This window comes from Drosophila gunungcola (genome assembly GCF_025200985.1).
Source record: "Drosophila gunungcola strain Sukarami chromosome 2R unlocalized genomic scaffold, Dgunungcola_SK_2 000020F, whole genome shotgun sequence".
Classification (NCBI taxonomy): domain Eukaryota; kingdom Metazoa; phylum Arthropoda; class Insecta; order Diptera; family Drosophilidae; genus Drosophila; species Drosophila gunungcola.
The window spans coordinates 893,573-909,872 of record NW_026453174.1 but is presented as its reverse complement, the minus strand read 5'-3'; the positions used below and the strand labels follow the sequence as shown (position 1 = coordinate 909,872).

Here is a 16,300-nt window from a genome sequence, read left to right as displayed (position 1 = left end):
GATTAAAACAAAATAAATCAACTGGTCAGACTGGCTTATTGCACATGTTGAATTTGTTTTGATTTTTTGTAAACCAATTTTTCTTTATAAAAATAAGCTAAAAATGGCTTATGTTGCACTGAGCGAGGCTGAAAAAACCTATATACTGCACGGTGTAGAGGTAAGTTTTTCGTGCGTAATGGATTTCCCATGAGTAACTCCTTTTTAGGATGACTTTCGCTGCGACGGACGTTCTCGCCGGGATTACCGCCCAATGGAACTGGAAACCGGACTGGTCAGTAATGCCAGTGGTTCTGCTCGCCTGCGCCTGGCCAACACAGACATCCTGGTGGGCGTAAAAACAGAGATCGATGTGCCCAATCCACTGACGCCGGAATTTGGCAAACTAGAGTTCTTTGTGGATTGGTAATGGAGCGTTTACATTTGCCTATGTACACCATTCACATCTGAAACTCTTTCAGTTCCGCCAATGCCACGCCTGAGTTTGAGGGACGAGGAGGATCGGATCTTGCCCAGGAACTGGTCCTGTCCCTGCAGAACGCCTACGAATCCCCACTGGCCTTTGACTATCGCACCTTGTGCCTTATTCCCGGTCAGCAGTGCTGGAAGCTGTACATAGATATCTTGGTGAGACTATAATAATTGTCTTAGTTTTCCATTCTTATAATATTTAAACTTGCAGATCCTGGAATGCGGTGGCAATCTGCATGATGCCGTTTCGCTGGCCGCCAAGGCGGCTCTATTTAACACCAAGTTGCCCCGAGTGACGGCCACCCTGTTGGATGCTGGCATCACAGACCTCATCATATCGGACAACCCGTATGACTGCACCCGCATCGGCATCGAGACTGTTCCGCTTCTGGTCACTGTCTGCAAGATCGGGGACTATTGCCTCGTGGATCCTTCGGCGGAGGAGGAAGTCTGCAGCACCGTCAGTGTGGTGGTGTCGGTATCCATGCGCAATGGAGAGCCATTCCTTTCGGGCACCCACTTGACAGGCGGTGGAGCCATGCACAGGGACACCATGCGCAACTGCCTCCAGCTGGGCCTCTCCATTGGCGAACACCTGAACCAGCTGCTCACCAAGATGTTAAAGCTGGAGCAGGAGCGCGTCGGGCCCAAGCGACCAAAGACGGTTGGGTTTCTCAAATAAAGTGGCTGTGGCTTATAATGAAAATTTACTATTTACTCGAAATGACTTTGACTTTCTAAGCCCTGTGGCTCTATACAAGCTTAGGGTTTATGGCGAGCTACTGCTCCTTGCGCTTCTTGGTCTGCCTGGCGACCGGTGCGGGCTTCTTTTCCTTGGGCTCGGGCTGCTTGCCCGTCAGCAGAGAGGTCAGCATTTCACTTATCTCGGGCATGTCGTTGCCCATCTGTGGACCAGGGAACAATCTTTAATATACAGCAGTTGTGTACAAGAGTAATGCGTTTTACCTTTGGGAACTGCAGATTATCGATCTCCTTCTTGGTCTCGGGATCGTTGATCATCTTAGGCAGGACCAACATGAGCAGCAGGGGAAGCACCATCATCAGAACCATGGGGCTGAACAGGAAGTCGGTGATCTGTGGGTTACAATCAAGGGTTAGCTATAAAAACTTTACGTCTTCGAGTACAAGACTCACCTTCCACTGCTCCCTGGTTTGGAAGTATTTGAATGGCATCAGTGGCTTAACTCGCAGTGGATAGGGCACCTGCATGATTTGCGCCGGCTGGACAAAGTTCACTTTGCGTGCGCGGAACTTTCCCTTGGGATTGATCTCGACGCGCACCTGAAAGAGGGGTATTATTGGATTTAGCCATATGATGTATAGATAAGATTACTCCACTCACCGGCTCATAGAACACATCCGGATGGTGGACATCCAGGATATAGCTGCCAGAGGGCACTCCGCTGATCATGAACTGGCCATCCTCGCGCACGAATCCCTTGAACTCGCCGTCGTTGATGGAGAGGGTGATCTCCGTTTGCCACTTGGGCGCATCCTTGTTCATGGGAGCACCTCGACCACCTTGAACCGGGGGCAGAATGGAATCGGGCGGCGAAACACGGCCTTCGATGGTGTACAGGCCGGAGACCTCGTCCACCAGTTCATCCTGGCCAATGACCACCTCACCGGTGACCAGGGCCAACAGTGCGGCGAAAATAACGAATTTTGAGCACATTTTCCGGCCCAATTAAAGTTTTTTCTCCCAATTTTCCAATTGTCAGCCGATAATGTGACCGTACACGAAGGTGTTATAAATGCCCTTACCAGGGCTGGAAAGTTCTGCACAAAAGAATAAAAGTAACACTTGTGCGGTAAATTCAAATCCGCATTTAAACAATAAATTAAATAGTTTAATAAAAAAAAGTACTACCAAAGTGAAATCATTATTTTAGCCAGGGACAAAAGTAACAAAAATAAATAAAAAATTTGACAACTTTATAATTATAAGAACATATTCGCTTTCACAGTTGGACATGCTGCTTAGATTATATATCCTTTTGGTAAACTATAACAATTGCTGTATTTAAAAATTTTTAGATTAGTTCCCTAGGAGATCTGAGGCATTACATTTGAAACATTTACACTGAGGAAGAAACAACAAACAATTTGGGAACAAAAATAATTGGTAAAAATTAGTCAACCAGAACCAAAAACTCTGTATTTCAATATGAAGCCTCTCAAGCGCAAAGAAACAGGGGCGGATGTGCCACATCCGGAATGGTCCTGGCATTATGTGCTCTCTGACGTGGCTAGATCGCAGCCTTCGGACATCTACGACATGGGAAATCTTAGCCAGCAGATTGAGGCTATGCAGCTAAACCTAGAGTTTCCGGAGTCCCAAGCTCCAGCCCCAAACAAACGTCGCCGAAAAATCGGCGATATCTAAAATCGTAAAAAGTTTATTTTTGATTAAGCGTTTAAAAAAGTCCAAAGAGATGTTTCGATACAATCTAAATCGTCCAGCCGAAGCTTCCTAAAATTTTTGGCTCATTTGTTCCAAATTATGGTCCCTATTATACGCTATTATAATTCTTTAAATATGTGCAATAAATTATTATGTTATTATTATGCGCAATGGTCTCAACGCTTCCGTAAAAAATACTAAGACTCAGAATAAATTTGTTGAATAAAGGCAACAGTACGTATGAGTAATACATTTTGAATCCAATCTGCATTTTCTTTTAAAAAAAAATCTTTTTTTTTTGACCTTTTCATATAAATTTGGGCTAGCCTTATGTTCACTGTTATTATTAACAAACATGTCAATAACTTTTAATGACAGTAATTTTAAATTGTTTTTATATTTATTATTTAACATGTGTATGTATTTTTTGATAAAGCCTAGTTTTATATACTTCGCTAAACATTTTGAAAGGCCTTTCAAAAAGGGTTTTGTAAAACTATAAAATATTATAATACAGAAATAGTTAAAGCCAGTTTTTCTGTTGGACGTAAAAAGCTCAGTGTCTCGAGCTTCAGTCTATCGCTGTGCTGGCTCTACCTCTACTATCGATACATGACCGAAACACTTGTATTTTTTGCAGCTCTTTTTCAGTCGTTGGCGGCATTTCGTTGTGTTCGGTTTGCTTAATCCAAGCAGCGGTTGATTTGGACGAGAAAAAGAGCTAACGAGGCTCGAGTGATTTTCGAATATTGTTGACAGCGATTTTAGGTTAGTGCGTGCTTTGACAAACGGGTTTTGAGTTATTCGCAATGAATGGCGACGGTGTTCTACTGGGCGCAGGTGTGCCCACATGAGCAATGAGTGCCACATGCAATGTGCAACATGTAACATGCAACATGCCCATCGAAAGTGAAGTTCAACTTAAAGCACAGCCTTAAGTTTAGCCTTAAGTTGCAGTGGTTAATAGGCAATGTCAATGGGATATAAAACTTGATACCGATTCCCTTATCGGTTTCTTCAAAATTCCAAAGTTGCTGCTGTGTTTTTGTTTTTCTTCTCATCAACTTGAATTGTGTCGCATGTACAGTAAAACCGGTTTCAGTCATTTTATGATGCTGAGATCACAGGCCCCCCTCGTAACCCCCTCCCATCCGAAACTTGCATAGATTTATTTTTTTCGCACACACATTTCAATGGCAAGACGCAATGCAAGTGTCTTCTAGCACAATGGCAATGGTAAATTAATTAAGCAGCGAACGAATAGTAAAACAGTGAGTGATGTCAAGCGTCGCGCCTGCGCGAAAAAGTTGGTGATGTAAACAATGCGAGGCGGAAAAATAGAAAAACCGAAAAGTAGTGAAAACAAAACGAAGTATAAAAGCATTCGGTCGGGGGTTATCTCGAGACGTGCCCAAGAAATTGGCACACTCGCGGCCACGAGTGCAGTGCCTTACGCAATTCGACTGCTGATAAATCAACGGTGACAGTCACTTTCTACGAACGAAGCTAGTCGCTTTACTCCGGAATACTTATAATTAACGACGACAAGTGATACAGTTTTTGTTTTGGCCTCACTTCGCCACAATTTTCCCGATCTGCGATGTCTTATGATGTCATCTAATGGAGGTTTTATGTGCATACCGCGAATCAATATTCGGTTCGTTAAGGCCAGTTTACACATTCTACAAGGTTTTTACTGCGAACACCTGTTCAGATCTCAGTCAATTAATTTGCACTTAGTTTAAAGTTAGCCTGTTTCGAATAACTTCTGGGAATGGGCTCAATCGCCGAAATATTTTATGCAAATTGTATAATGGTTTTGTAAAAAACTTTTTATTGATTTTATTAATATTGAACCTTACTTTTTGATATCACCCACCATTTAAGTACAAATCTTTATTTAAAGGGGACTTAATCTGCCTTTTTGATCATTTATTTATAATACCAAATATTTAAGATACTGTGACTAATTTGATACTAATGCTGGTATATAAAACTAGCTTTGAGCGAAGTGTAACACCTTTGTCATTGTGTTTCCTTATGATTACCAAGCAGTGGGCTAAAATTAGTTAATAGCACACTACCCATAAAATACTTTATGACCTGTTGTCCATCACCAGATTAAACATTAATTTAGGACCCCTTCGACAGGTGCCAATCAGGTTCTTTGGGCAAATTTTGATCAATCTTTTTCCGTATGCATGGACTCGGCCAAGAATTTCAGTATCAACCCTTAATTTAATGGTTCCTTCGGCAAGTTTACTTTCTGTGTGGAAAGGGTCTAATACAGGGGCTACGTGGAACTGCGCACAATAGGCAAGTTGGTAACCCAGTTTACTCTGGTTCTGGCACGCGATGTCCGGTCAGGATTGGTGCAGTGCAAGGAAATTGGTTGACCACCTTGACCAGAACCCTAACCCTCCTTTGAACTCCTTTTGCCGGGGTCAAAAGTTAATACTTGGCGTGTGCTACAAAACAACCTGTAAATAATAAACCCAGCACGCTTAATGGCTGATAATGGGAGACAAACAAGCAGATATAGGCCTGCTTCTTGGTCTGATTACGCTTTAAACTTGACAAAAACCAAAGTCAAGTCCAATCTTATCAATTACAGGCAATGGCTAGTGCTAGTTATAAGAATTTTAAGCAACTTTTGAAGTGGGTGATTCAGCAATCTAGCGAAGTGGTCCGCAGAAATTAAACGAATGAAATCTACATACCTTTCGCATTGATCGAATCAATTAGAGTTGGTCTGTCAAATATGTACATACGTACGAGTGTATGTTTCGTGTAGACACACACCGACAGCATTCAAATTGCGATTATTTTTTGTACGAGTTTCAAAACTGGCTTTTTAACAAGGGCATGACAAGCTCTATGTGTGCAGTGCCTATACACCTGTACTATATATAGTATATAGTATATAAGTATATACGATATATACCCCTCACAATGAGCATGTTTGGAGTCAAGTGCTCGGGACCACATAATACCTCATTGTGTTGTGGAAAAGTCGCTAATCAGTTTTGTCTCACGTTCAAAAACAAAAGCCGAGTCCAAGTCGCATTTGCAGTCGTGGCTTTAAATAATAAATGGGGGCCAATGGCTATATGGCGCGAAACACTTATTAATGTGCCAAGAATTTAATGGAAAGCATTTATCGTTGTTATTGTTGTGCCACGGCGACCGGTGAAATTTTCGGTTTTCACTTTGCCTTCTGCAGTGTGCGAACGAACTACCAGATACATGTGTAGTAGATATAGGTCTACCCAAAAGATACGAAGGTCTGCTGGGGTGAATGCTTTTCAGATAAATCACTCACAATCAATAACTTTGACTTTCAAGGTCTAGGCAAATGTGAACACCCATTGTGCGGTTCTTGAAAGACCAAATATCCAAAGCTGCCAAAAATTAAGGTCTAAACAATGACTGTATCGGGCTAAAGCTAAAGCTCAAGCCGCGCTTTAATTAACATTTTGCTGGCATTTCAAAGAAAGGCAAATTAATTAAAAAAAAAAACATATAAGGCCACCGAGATACATACACTGGTAAAGAAAAGCATAAATATTTTACGCTTACATTACGATTTTAATATTTTAAAAATGGAAATATTGCATATTTTAAATGTTAACTGTTTTCTCTATAGATTTGAATTTTTGATCTTGTTTCATAAGTTAAAACCATATTTAAATATTAAACTAATTAAAGTATTAAACTATAATATTTGACACAGATTTTAAATATCTAAATTTTAAATCATGCCATTTTATGTGCATTGTACTAAATTTAATAAATTAATATTTTATATTAATAAGAAATATACAAATTTGGATTCAATAACCAATTATTGTACTCCATTTTTTGGGTGAGTGTAGGATATAAAGCCACTCAAGGTTAATCGTAAATGCTTTCAAATTCAAGTTCAATTCGCATTCTTGACACGGAGCGGGAGTCTTTGAGTAAAACTCAGCCAGACTGGAGATACAGATGAATCACTATCGTTTATATTCCCACCGCACATGGGAAATTCCCGGGTACATAATGTATTCTGCCCACTCACTTCCTCATTGATCTTGATCTTGTGTTGGATTGGGCGATCGCGACGAAAGCAAAAGTCATCTACTGACTCACGAGGGAACTGACCTCGTTAACTGTTTTGTTAACCCGCAAATAAAACACAGAAAATATAAACAATTCGGGGGCTAGGGAAAAGATTTAAGACCTCTTGACATCACAAGTGCTCCGGAAAGTAATAGAGCAATTTGCTCAAGTAACCATTTAATTTATGATCCCGCTTATGGGCAATTAGTTTAACTAGCCATCTGCTCGATTCATAGGCGTATGCGTAATATATTTGCGGTTATTAGAAACAATACGCATACGCAGCGATGCCTGACGACGAGCCGTGATAAGCGCTGAGTGGCCAGCAGACTGAAAGCTAAACGGTGTTTAGGTGGCACATCCGCCGCTAAATATAGTCATATCGGGGAAACACAATCTGAACCAGTATCGATCCCGACATCGCATCATTCGTAATTAAATGAGTGCAGCCTGATTCGGGGAGAAAGTTTCCAGTTTATCAGGGGTTGATAGGGTTTTCGGTGTTGAATTTGCCTAACTTAAAGTTACTTCAAGGTAATAATGATCTTAAGTCGATCAAGGTTATTTGTCTAGTTAGAATATCCTTGAAAAATCCTTATAATTAAAAACTTTAACCAGTCATCTTTGTCGAAATTACTTTAACATTAGAAATTTATTTACATTAAAAATTTATATTTAAAAACACATCCAAAATTTGTCAAAATATGCATTATAAATTTGATTTCGAGTAGGTAATGAAAAAAAGGTTTTTTTTGACTAAGCCCAATTTACAAGTTATATTCCATATAGTTAATATTTATTAGGAGAATTGTAAAGAAAATGTATATACTTGTATGTATATTCCATCGCCTACATAATGGACTTAATAAAACTCCAAAATCTTACCATTTAGAAGTTTAAAAGGTTTATCTAAGCTCAACTTACAAGTGATGTTACAAACAGTTGAAATATGCCAAAATTTGTATTAGGTGAACTGTATGGAAAATATATATATATTCCATAATGTAAAAATAGACAATACTTAGCTAAATGAATATTTATCAGTTTGCCACCAATCGCAGGGTATTTGAAGTGCCCACCACTCCAGTAGTTCTAGAATCCAGATACTTTGATTGCTATCAAATATGTAGATGCACAGATACAATTCGCCACTCATTGTTTGCGGGTTCGCTGGAAACGTGCCCCCGATAAGCGGGGGAGCAATTATTTATGCCATGGTAATTAAACAGACGACAGAAGATGGAAATGACGAATGTCTGACGAGGGGTTCAGAGATTGTTTGACTTTGACTGAGTGGGTGTATGGGTGGGTGGCAACAGGGGGATCCAAGGGGGAACGGAAGCCGGGACACGGTTCGCTACTGATCACTCAATTCCCATTCGATGCCAGTGTATCATACTCATACCCAACTCATACTCAAGCGGCATTGTCTGTTCAACAGGTGCTCCACAATGATGCGGAGTTGGAGTTGGCTGGCGCTGGCCCTGGCGCTGCTGGCTGTGTCCACCTGGCCGGATTTGGGACAGAGTCTGCCACAAGGTGCCCCGGAGACCGTGTGCGACACCATGCTGCCGTTCCACTCCGGCGGCAGTGTGCTGCCCCAGAACAGCGTTTCCCCATTCAGCGTGGAGACCTCCTCCTCCACCCTGGGCCAGGGTCAAACGCTTCGCGTGGACCTCACCGGAGTGCCGGCGGGACTGAGCTTTGGCGGCTACATGATCCAGGCGCGCAATCGCAATCCACCGCACCAGATCGTCGGACAGTTCGGACCAGCCCGCGACGGCACCATCAAGCTGATGAACTGCGAGAACTCCGTGAACAACTCGGCCACGCACAGCAATGCCGGACCCAAGCAGCAGGTGCTCCTGGAATGGCAGTCCCCGGTGGACTTCCTCGGTGAGGTGGTCTTCAAGTGAGTCTTTGGATTTCGGAGAAGGTAAAGGTTTACTTATCATTGCAATATTATTACCCCACCCACAGTGCCACAATTGCCCAGAGCTACAATGAATTCTGGGTGGGCGTGCCCTCTAAGCCCGTTCAGATAGTCCGTCGAGATGCTTCGGGGCCTCCACTGCCCACTCTGGGTCCCAATCCCGCTCTGGGCACCACCCGTGCTCCCTATGTGCCGCCCGGCTATGTGGCACCCAGCAACGTGGCTGCAGCCACCGCCGATCCCATCTACAATGGCTGCGGGCAGAGCAAGAACTGCTTTGGATTTCCCGATGGTTGCGTGGCCTCCAAGACCTGCACCTCCATCACTGTGGTCACTGTACGAGGGGATGTCTTCGAGTTCGAGATTCAGTCCGGCAAGGGTGAGTCATTGGTTTTTATACCCTTTGATCGTCAAGTAAAAGGGTATGTTCTTTGAAAAGTATATAACAGGTGGAAGCCTCATTTGGCGAAACGATCTAACTTTCCTAACACTTTGAGACATTTTAGGGGGAACTTATTATATATATGAGTTTATTTGGTCAATATCTATAGACATGTAAACAAATTATCAAGATCAAACCCTTGTTTTAAAAGTTAATAGGAAAGTTTTAATTACGACGTCACTGCATATTAGTTTTCATATATATAAGAGGCTTTAAGCGTTGACTTTCCAGTTAAACAGATGGCGCATATATATTTGTAAGCTGACTACTAATGGGTATATAATAGTCGAGTCCTTTCCGAAATCTCCCCTTAATCTACTTGAACTTCTTTCGCAGGAACCAATGCCGCCTATGTGGCTGTGGGTCTTTCCGATGACGCCAAGATGGGTGACGATCTGACCACCGAGTGCGTACCCGAGAACGGAAGGGTCAACCTGTACTCCTCCTTGACTTCAGCCTCTCCCTATGCGGCTGTCAGAAGCAAAGTGGTAAGTTTGGAGTCGCTGAGTATTCACAATGAATAGAAATTGGAACAGTTAATTATGAATATCTGCCTATTGAATATACAGTTTCAGATTGCACATTTAATTTAAAAATTACCTCACTATAATTCAATGCATTTTAAATTTTGTGATGTTAAAAAAGCATATTGGATTTAAAATGGGTAAATTTGTGTAAATCTATGCTGAAAATATTCGAGTTACATTATTGAATGTAAGTTAATTTTTTCTTATTTCAAATAATTAATAAACCGAAATTAATGGAAATCAAATCAAAAAATATTTAAATTGAGTATAAAATAATAGGATTGCTATGTTTTTTGTTATCAGTGCAGACCAATGTGGCGTATACGTAACATATCGGATTTTTCTTTACACAGAATCAAAACTCCGCCCGTCTGCTGGACGCCTCCATTGTGGACGGCGTGATCTACTGCCGGGTTCAAAGGGACGCGGTGACCAGTGTCCAGGGGCGAAACTTTGACCTGCGCAATGGCAAGTACCACCTTTTGGTGGCCTCCGGCAGCAGCCTGAAGGAGAACAGCGTGGGCTACCACGACATTGGCCGTTTGCCCTCGGCACAGGCCATCAATCTGGCGGAGGTGCAGGACTTGGGCGGATCCAGCAGGCTGCTGGTGCAGCTCCACGGAGCCTTCATGATCGCCGCCTGGATTGGTACCACCTCGCTGGGCATCATCTTCGCGCGGTACTTCAAGCAGACGTGGGTGGGCAGCCAGAGCTGTGGCAAGGACCAGTGGTTCGCCTGGCATCGCCTCCTCATGGTCACCACCTGGTCGCTCACGGTGGCCGCCTATGTGCTCATCTGGGTGGAGTTGAAGCGGGCAGTGTGGCATGCCCACTCGATCATCGGCCTGATCACGGTGATCCTGTGCTTCCTGCAGCCCATTGGTGCTCTGTTCCGACCGGGACCGAATGACAAGAAGCGGCCGTACTTCAACTGGGGTCACTGGCTGGGCGGAAACCTGGCCCACATCCTGGGAAGTAAGTTGCGAGATCCTATTTACAGTTGCGGTCAAAGTATTGGTAGTTTTAAAGCATATAAAAATAGCAATACAATTTTTTTTATTTTTGGAAGCTATAAACTAAATGGGGCAAATATAAAAATCCAATATAATCATCTTTATTTAGGTAAAATATTTTCAAAACAGATTTATACAAATTTTTTTTTAAATTTGTATTTAAAACCAAAAAGGGGCAGATGTAAAAAACGTTTTTAATCCAATACAACAAAGTGAAGATGAACTAGTATTTTATGAGATTTTCTGAAATTTTTAAAAAATTATTTAGAAATGCATAATACAGTGCAAGTTTTAAGGAAGATTTAAAACTTTTTTTTTGCAAAACTAAAAACAGCATCATATTTTTTTATTGTATTTATTGGTAAATGCCCATTTATTTTGTCCCACTACTCTTATTTTGACCGCAGCTGTATCTAAAGCTTATGTGCTAAATAATTTTCACCCTTGCAGTTGTGACCATTTTCTTCTCCGTAAAACTGCCCAAGGCCGAGCTGCCCGAGTGGATGGACTGGATCCTGGTCAGCTTCGTGGTGGTGCACGTGCTGGTCCATCTGATATTCTCCGTAAGTGATCCAAAGTCCTTGGTGCGTGGTTCTGCCCCTTCTCATGTGACCCCGAAATGTACAAAGAGTAGACCCTGCATCGCCAGCCTGTACAGTGGTTCTAGTTGTGTGTCCTTAAAAGTTCATTCATTCTCGGTACTAATTCATTTGTCACCCATCATCCCCACGAGAACCGGTGGCTACGTCCCTTAACGCCCAGATCGGCTTGTGTTTGAATCATTGGCAGGTCACGGGCATGGCCTCCGAGCGGCATCTCAGCCAGCGGGCCAACACCTTCCAGATGGGCGACATCTCGCATCACCAGCAGCACGGCATGCGGAATGGCATGAGCATGGAACGGAAAATGGATGCACCGGTGAGTATTGGATATCTGTATATCCAGACTCCATAAAGAAAAAAAAGTTGTTTCGGGATAAGATTCTTATTCTTAAGAAAATAGATTTTGAAAACAAGAACCAATAGTAAAAAGTATAGAATTTTTTTTTGTTTTTAGGTACATTTAAGTTTATGTCGATCTTACATCTGAAAAAAAATTCATTGAGTTAATATTTACAAATTTTAATAATTAAATATAAAAGTTTATTAAACCTAGAAATAAGTTGTTTTATAGAGTATTTTAATTTTGTAATAACTGAAAGGGTATATAGACTACGATCAGAAGAAGTTGGCTTTCATTCTTTTTATTAAAGATGTGATTTGTCTTTTTTCAGTATGGTGCCATGCGCAAGGGATTGCTGGGAGTGTACAGCGTGGTGCTGGTTCTCTTCGTCGTGGTGCTGATCCTGCTGGTCGTGCTGGCACCCATCGAACAATTCCTGGGCAAGTCCTAGGCGTCGAGATGTCCTGTAACCTGTCCCCCTTCCAATACTCGTATCAGTTTTGTGTGCTCATTGTTTAACCCCTTCCGCCCACGGCTCTTCCCTGCCAAACACACCCACCCACCCAAATCCCATCCAGCGTTGTGTTGTTAAGTGTAATAAGGCGCAAGTGTAACCTGGGGCGGAGCGTTCAGTACATGTTATATAATTTATTATTAATAAAATAAAACAAGCCAACATAAATGCAGTTATTTTGTTTCTTTCTGCTCTTTTCCCTCTGCTGCGCTACATGGATATATTTATGTGTGTGGTGCTGGGAGGCGTGCTGCTCGATCGGATTGCGCTGCATCCTATGTTTAGTTTAGTATGTTGTTGTTGTTGTATAAAACCTTTACTTATAACTGGAGCTAGACATTATCATTATCTTTAGATATAGGTAGGTATATATGTATGTTTGTATGTGGTGTGTATGCTTTTGTAAACTTTTTGCTTGCTCCGCTAAATTAAAGTACGTAAATGATAGATAACTCTACAATTTTCAAATATTAATGCGATAACTAAACCCAATCGAACGAAACTGCCTTAACGCTAACGAGCGGAATCAACGCGAAATCATCGCTCCTCCAGGATGACCGTTTCCTGTGGATACAGCTTGAGCGTCTCCAGCGTTTGGCTACTCTCGATGGCCGTGAGATCGCGACGTGGCCAGCTGCGGATGAGTTTATACTCCTCGATGAGAAATCCGTTGGCGGTCACAAAGTTGAGCAGATCCTGATGAAATGGTAACTGATTAACTGGTCATTTAATGACTATGGCGAAGAACCTACCTGCAGGTTGTTGCTGGTAAAAAAGCGGCGCTCCAGGAAATCGCCCGTGGGTTTGCGCACTCGGATCTTAGACGTGCCCGCCTCCTGTTCGGACGGCTCCTGAGGTAGGGATTGTTGAGCCTGTGGGGGAAGAGTATACAGTTTCACAAGCTGTTTCTGCCTTAAGAAACCCCCTTAACATACAACTAATCTAATGGACTCGCGTCTAGCATCTTCCTCGGCTCTTTCGGTCTCCAAGCGTTTGCGCTCGGCCAACTGGGAGGCCTCCTTCTGCCTCTTGGCCGCATCCTTGGCCATGTCGGCCTGCAAGGTCTCCTGGTAGGCCATGTCCTGCTCTGCCTTCACTTGATCACGAGCTGCTCGCTCGTCCTCCTGTCGGATCTCCACCTGCAGCTGCTCCTCGAACATCTCGCAGGTTTCAATGAGCCTCGTAAGCAAGTCATCCAGACCAATGTTGCCTGTTAAGCATTACTTTACTTTAAAGAATCTTATGTTTGGGGCTGTTAAGGTGGGCATACCATGAATCACAGATAAAACCTCACAATTGCTGCCCAGCTGGCGGCTCTTTCCCACCAGCATGATGGCTGGCAGCTTGTCCAGCTTGATGTTTCTGGCCGTGAGCGAGGCATTGCTGCTGATGCAGGCCGTCAGCGAGGAGAGAAACCTGTAGATTGCATAACGAGATTGTTATTAAACACAACTGAAATCATCCCAATTCCAGCTCACATGTCCTTGTTGCTCTCGTAGGTCATATCCCAGCCATAGAGGACGAATTTCTCTTTGAAAGTTTGGATAATGCTCTCGTGTTTCATCAGTTGATCACAGAAAACGTTGACGACAATGCTCTTGCCGTGGTGCAAGTAAATGGCCAGCAGCTTGCGCTAAGAGTTTAACAAAACTTTTAATGAATGAAGTTAAAATGGGATTGACAAAGGCCTACCTCTTTGGCGGGTCTGAGGCAGGCCAGCTGCCTGGCTGCTTCCAGGCTGCCCACGAAAAACTCCGGGTGCGGATCGCCATACCGCGACTTGTAGTTCTCGACAAACTGCGTGGAACCACTCGTCTCGTCATCCGTGTTGTTTGGTACTGAAAAGTAGAAAACATTTACCTAATTCTTGGGTTGTAACTTATTGAAAATGCTCACTTAAGTGCCTGTTGAGTGGCTGGGCGGGCGGCGAGTCTGTGAATATGTACTCAGCATTGTTGAAGTCCGTGGCATCCTCGAACTCATCCGCCGAGCTCTCGCTGTCCACGGTGACCACCTCGAAAGCGTTGTTGTGCTGATTGGTATTGTTCTGCGCGGCATGTGCTGTACTGCGAACTGCAAACCTGTGCGACAGCTCGATGCCAGATTGCTGTAAAGACAAGAGGGATTAGTCATTACCTTATAAGAGGATTACCCTTGAGTTGACCTACCGCCAGAGTGGTTTCATTGTCACAACCATTGGGCCAGCCGGTCCACTCCTGGTGACGCACTGGTATGCTCTTGATGTCGTACACGTTCATCTTCAGCTCCTGCATTTTGGTTCGTCCTGGAAAGCTAAGAGTGAGTGGGCTGTCCGACTCGAACTGTATGTGAATGGTGAATGTCTTGTCCACCCGCTGCGTCACTTCATCCCTGCATAAATTGTTTGAGTATGGGAATGTTTGTGGAACTTATTGGCACACTTACTGTTCGGTGTCCATGAAACCGTCGTCGGTGAGATCCACCAGTATAAGTTCGTTCTCCGGGGCGAGATCCAGATTGCAAATACGAGTGCCTAGCTGCTGGGCATCGCTGGCCTTGGATGGTGGCCACCCACGAATGGCCTGTCGGCACACTGGCACACTAGTTTCATCGAAGATCTTGCGTTTGAGTTGTTCTGTAAGGGAAGTCATCAATTTAGAAAATTCCCTTGTCTACAGGACAGAAAAACGCCCACCAATTGTGGCCTCCGAATGCAAGCGGATCTGGTAGAGCTGCTGGTTGAAGTGGATGTTGAAGGCGATCACGTTCTGGTTGTTGTTCTGGCTGGATGCGGGATCCAGGTTGATGCTGGACGTCAGCTGGGCTAGCAATTGTGACGCTATAGTAGATACGTTTCAAGTCAAGGCACAAAAGCGGCGCAATCACGTTCAACTCACTGGGGAATCTTTGCTGAGGGTTCTGCTGGAGGTTATGGTTCTGGTTTTGCAGGGCGGCGGCAAAGAATCCAGCAGCAGCAGCAGCATTGGAGGTTCCGGGAAGCTCCTCATAGCCAGGCGGTCGGAAGCCATTGGTGCTCTCCACGGGGTTCCTGGCGGCCTGCTCTGGCAGCTGCTGGATGGGATTGGCCAAGGGGGCATCCTCGTGCGGCATCACTCGACTCAGGGCCTCCTGCGAAAGGAAACAGAACGCAATTAGAGGACCACGCATGTGCGCAGATTGGGGACTCCAAACTCGGGCAAACAAAGGACTCACCACTAGGTTCCAGTCGGCAGCCTCCAGGTGGGAGAAGGCCTCGCCCACATCGTCAATGCCCGTGATGTTCTGCAGAGAATATATAGTTCGATATTGGAATTATCTGCCAAAGTCTCACCCACACACTTCAAAAACGCACACGCATCGCAATGTGCGCAGCGAAATTGAGAGTTCCCCCATCTTTGGACCAAAATGGTGTTACCTGAAAACTGGCCAGGGTGTCTTCCTTGTTCTCCGACATTGTGGAACTCTTTATTCAAACGATAAACTGCAACTAATCACTTTCTGTTTGGGTTCTCTGTCCTAGCCTGGCTTTTCAGGCCAGTACAAAAAAATTACACAAAGAAAAAGTGTCAAGTCAGTGTGGCCAGTTGTCAATGGGTGATTTTTGTTTAGAAACGCGTCCTCACTTAACGGCACTTTAAATTAATTTTTTTCCTTTTTTTTTATTTTTGTTTTTTTTTTCTAGACTCTAGAGTGTCTGATGGGAAAATAAAATAATTTAGACGACACATAGGCCAATGGGAGTCGGATGGAAGTACTTAACATTCTCATGGAACTATGTTACTTTTTAATGTTATGTTACTTTGAACTCTGTTAACCGTTTGCAGACATGTGAATTCAAACTAAAAGGCGGGAAATCTCCACAGTTTTGATATTTTTTTCCGTAAACGAAACTTACAAGCTTTTATGGAGCAAGCGTTTTCATTACATCCGCTTTTTTAAAAACGTAATAGGCC

At 43.4% G+C, this 16,300-nt stretch overlaps 4 protein-coding genes across 7 annotated transcripts; 2 read left to right on the top strand and 2 right to left on the bottom strand.

Moving 5' to 3' along the window:
- The first annotated feature begins 5 nt into the window (after positions 1 to 5).
- LOC128256552 (exosome complex exonuclease RRP42) lies at positions 6 to 1,195 on the top strand. The gene is made up of 4 exons (XM_052986990.1): positions 6 to 160; positions 209 to 405; positions 462 to 627; positions 683 to 1,195. Exons 1-4 carry the CDS (start codon positions 104 to 106, stop codon positions 1,151 to 1,153), a joined length of 891 nt encoding a protein of 296 aa, XP_052842950.1. The 5' UTR covers positions 6 to 103; the 3' UTR covers positions 1,154 to 1,195.
- Positions 1,166 to 2,241, bottom strand: LOC128256553 (ER membrane protein complex subunit 7 homolog). Its single transcript, XM_052986991.1, has 4 exons — positions 1,835 to 2,241; positions 1,627 to 1,773; positions 1,438 to 1,566; positions 1,166 to 1,376 (listed from the first exon to the last, which is right to left on the bottom strand). The coding sequence occupies exons 1-4, from the start codon at positions 2,165 to 2,167 to the stop codon at positions 1,251 to 1,253; spliced, it is 735 nt and encodes a 244-aa protein (XP_052842951.1). The 5' UTR covers positions 2,168 to 2,241; the 3' UTR covers positions 1,166 to 1,250.
- A 1,297-nt stretch (positions 2,242 to 3,538) lies between these two features.
- Positions 3,539 to 12,536, top strand: LOC128256549 (putative ferric-chelate reductase 1 homolog). Of its 2 annotated transcripts, none has more exons than XM_052986985.1 (8): positions 3,539 to 3,664; positions 8,439 to 8,909; positions 8,978 to 9,309; positions 9,709 to 9,860; positions 10,253 to 10,874; positions 11,363 to 11,475; positions 11,702 to 11,830; positions 12,186 to 12,536. In XM_052986985.1, the coding sequence occupies exons 2-8, from the start codon at positions 8,449 to 8,451 to the stop codon at positions 12,303 to 12,305; spliced, it is 1,929 nt and encodes a 642-aa protein (XP_052842945.1). In that variant the 5' UTR covers positions 3,539 to 3,664; positions 8,439 to 8,448; the 3' UTR covers positions 12,306 to 12,536. The 2 variants fall into 2 exon arrangements, with proteins under 2 accessions (XP_052842945.1, XP_052842944.1); XM_052986984.1 differs by having other exon boundaries at positions 11,675 to 11,830.
- On the bottom strand, positions 12,483 to 16,034 carry LOC128256547 (FAS-associated factor 1). 3 transcript variants are annotated; one of them, XM_052986982.1, is made up of 13 exons: positions 15,763 to 16,034; positions 15,561 to 15,629; positions 15,245 to 15,476; positions 15,043 to 15,171; positions 14,793 to 14,982; positions 14,537 to 14,738; positions 14,265 to 14,475; positions 14,061 to 14,206; positions 13,847 to 14,001; positions 13,639 to 13,784; positions 13,304 to 13,578; positions 13,121 to 13,240; positions 12,483 to 13,064 (listed from the first exon to the last, which is right to left on the bottom strand). In XM_052986982.1, the coding sequence occupies exons 1-13, from the start codon at positions 15,799 to 15,801 to the stop codon at positions 12,906 to 12,908; spliced, it is 2,073 nt and encodes a 690-aa protein (XP_052842942.1). In that variant the 5' UTR covers positions 15,802 to 16,034; the 3' UTR covers positions 12,483 to 12,905. The 3 variants fall into 3 exon arrangements, with proteins under 3 accessions (XP_052842942.1, XP_052842941.1, XP_052842943.1); XM_052986981.1 differs by having other exon boundaries at positions 15,043 to 15,186; positions 15,763 to 16,033; XM_052986983.1 differs by lacking the exons at positions 15,561 to 15,629; positions 15,763 to 16,034 and having other exon boundaries at positions 15,043 to 15,166; positions 15,245 to 15,372.
- Positions 16,035 to 16,300: the final 266 nt, after the last annotated feature.

Coding starts and splice junctions, on each gene's coding strand:
- LOC128256552 (XM_052986990.1), top strand. CDS start 104: ATGGCTTATGTTGCACTGAGCGAGGCTGAAAAAACCTATATACTGCAC. Junction 161..208: donor ATATACTGCACGGTGTAGAG/GTAAGTTTTTCG, acceptor ACTCCTTTTTAG/GATGACTTTCGCTGCGACGG. Junction 406..461: donor CTAGAGTTCTTTGTGGATTG/GTAATGGAGCGT, acceptor AAACTCTTTCAG/TTCCGCCAATGCCACGCCTG.
- LOC128256553 (XM_052986991.1), bottom strand. CDS start 2,167: ATGTGCTCAAAATTCGTTATTTTCGCCGCACTGTTGGCCCTGGTCACC. Junction 1,774..1,834: donor CGGATGTGTTCTATGAGCCG/GTGAGTGGAGTA, acceptor CCCCTCTTTCAG/GTGCGCGTCGAGATCAATCC. Junction 1,567..1,626: donor AAACCAGGGAGCAGTGGAAG/GTGAGTCTTGTA, acceptor TGTAACCCACAG/ATCACCGACTTCCTGTTCAG.
- LOC128256547 (XM_052986981.1), bottom strand. CDS start 15,801: ATGTCGGAGAACAAGGAAGACACCCTGGCCAGTTTTCAG. Junction 15,187..15,244: donor CCCTCAGCAAAGATTCCCCA/GTGAGTTGAACG, acceptor TATCTACTATAG/CGTCACAATTGCTAGCCCAG. Junction 13,241..13,303: donor GCGAGTCCATTAGATTAGTT/GTATGTTAAGGG, acceptor CTTCCCCCACAG/GCTCAACAATCCCTACCTCA.
- LOC128256549 (XM_052986984.1), top strand. CDS start 8,449: ATGATGCGGAGTTGGAGTTGGCTGGCGCTGGCCCTGGCGCTGCTGGCT. Junction 8,910..8,977: donor CTCGGTGAGGTGGTCTTCAA/GTGAGTCTTTGG, acceptor CCCCACCCACAG/TGCCACAATTGCCCAGAGCT. Junction 9,310..9,708: donor CGAGATTCAGTCCGGCAAGG/GTGAGTCATTGG, acceptor CTTCTTTCGCAG/GAACCAATGCCGCCTATGTG.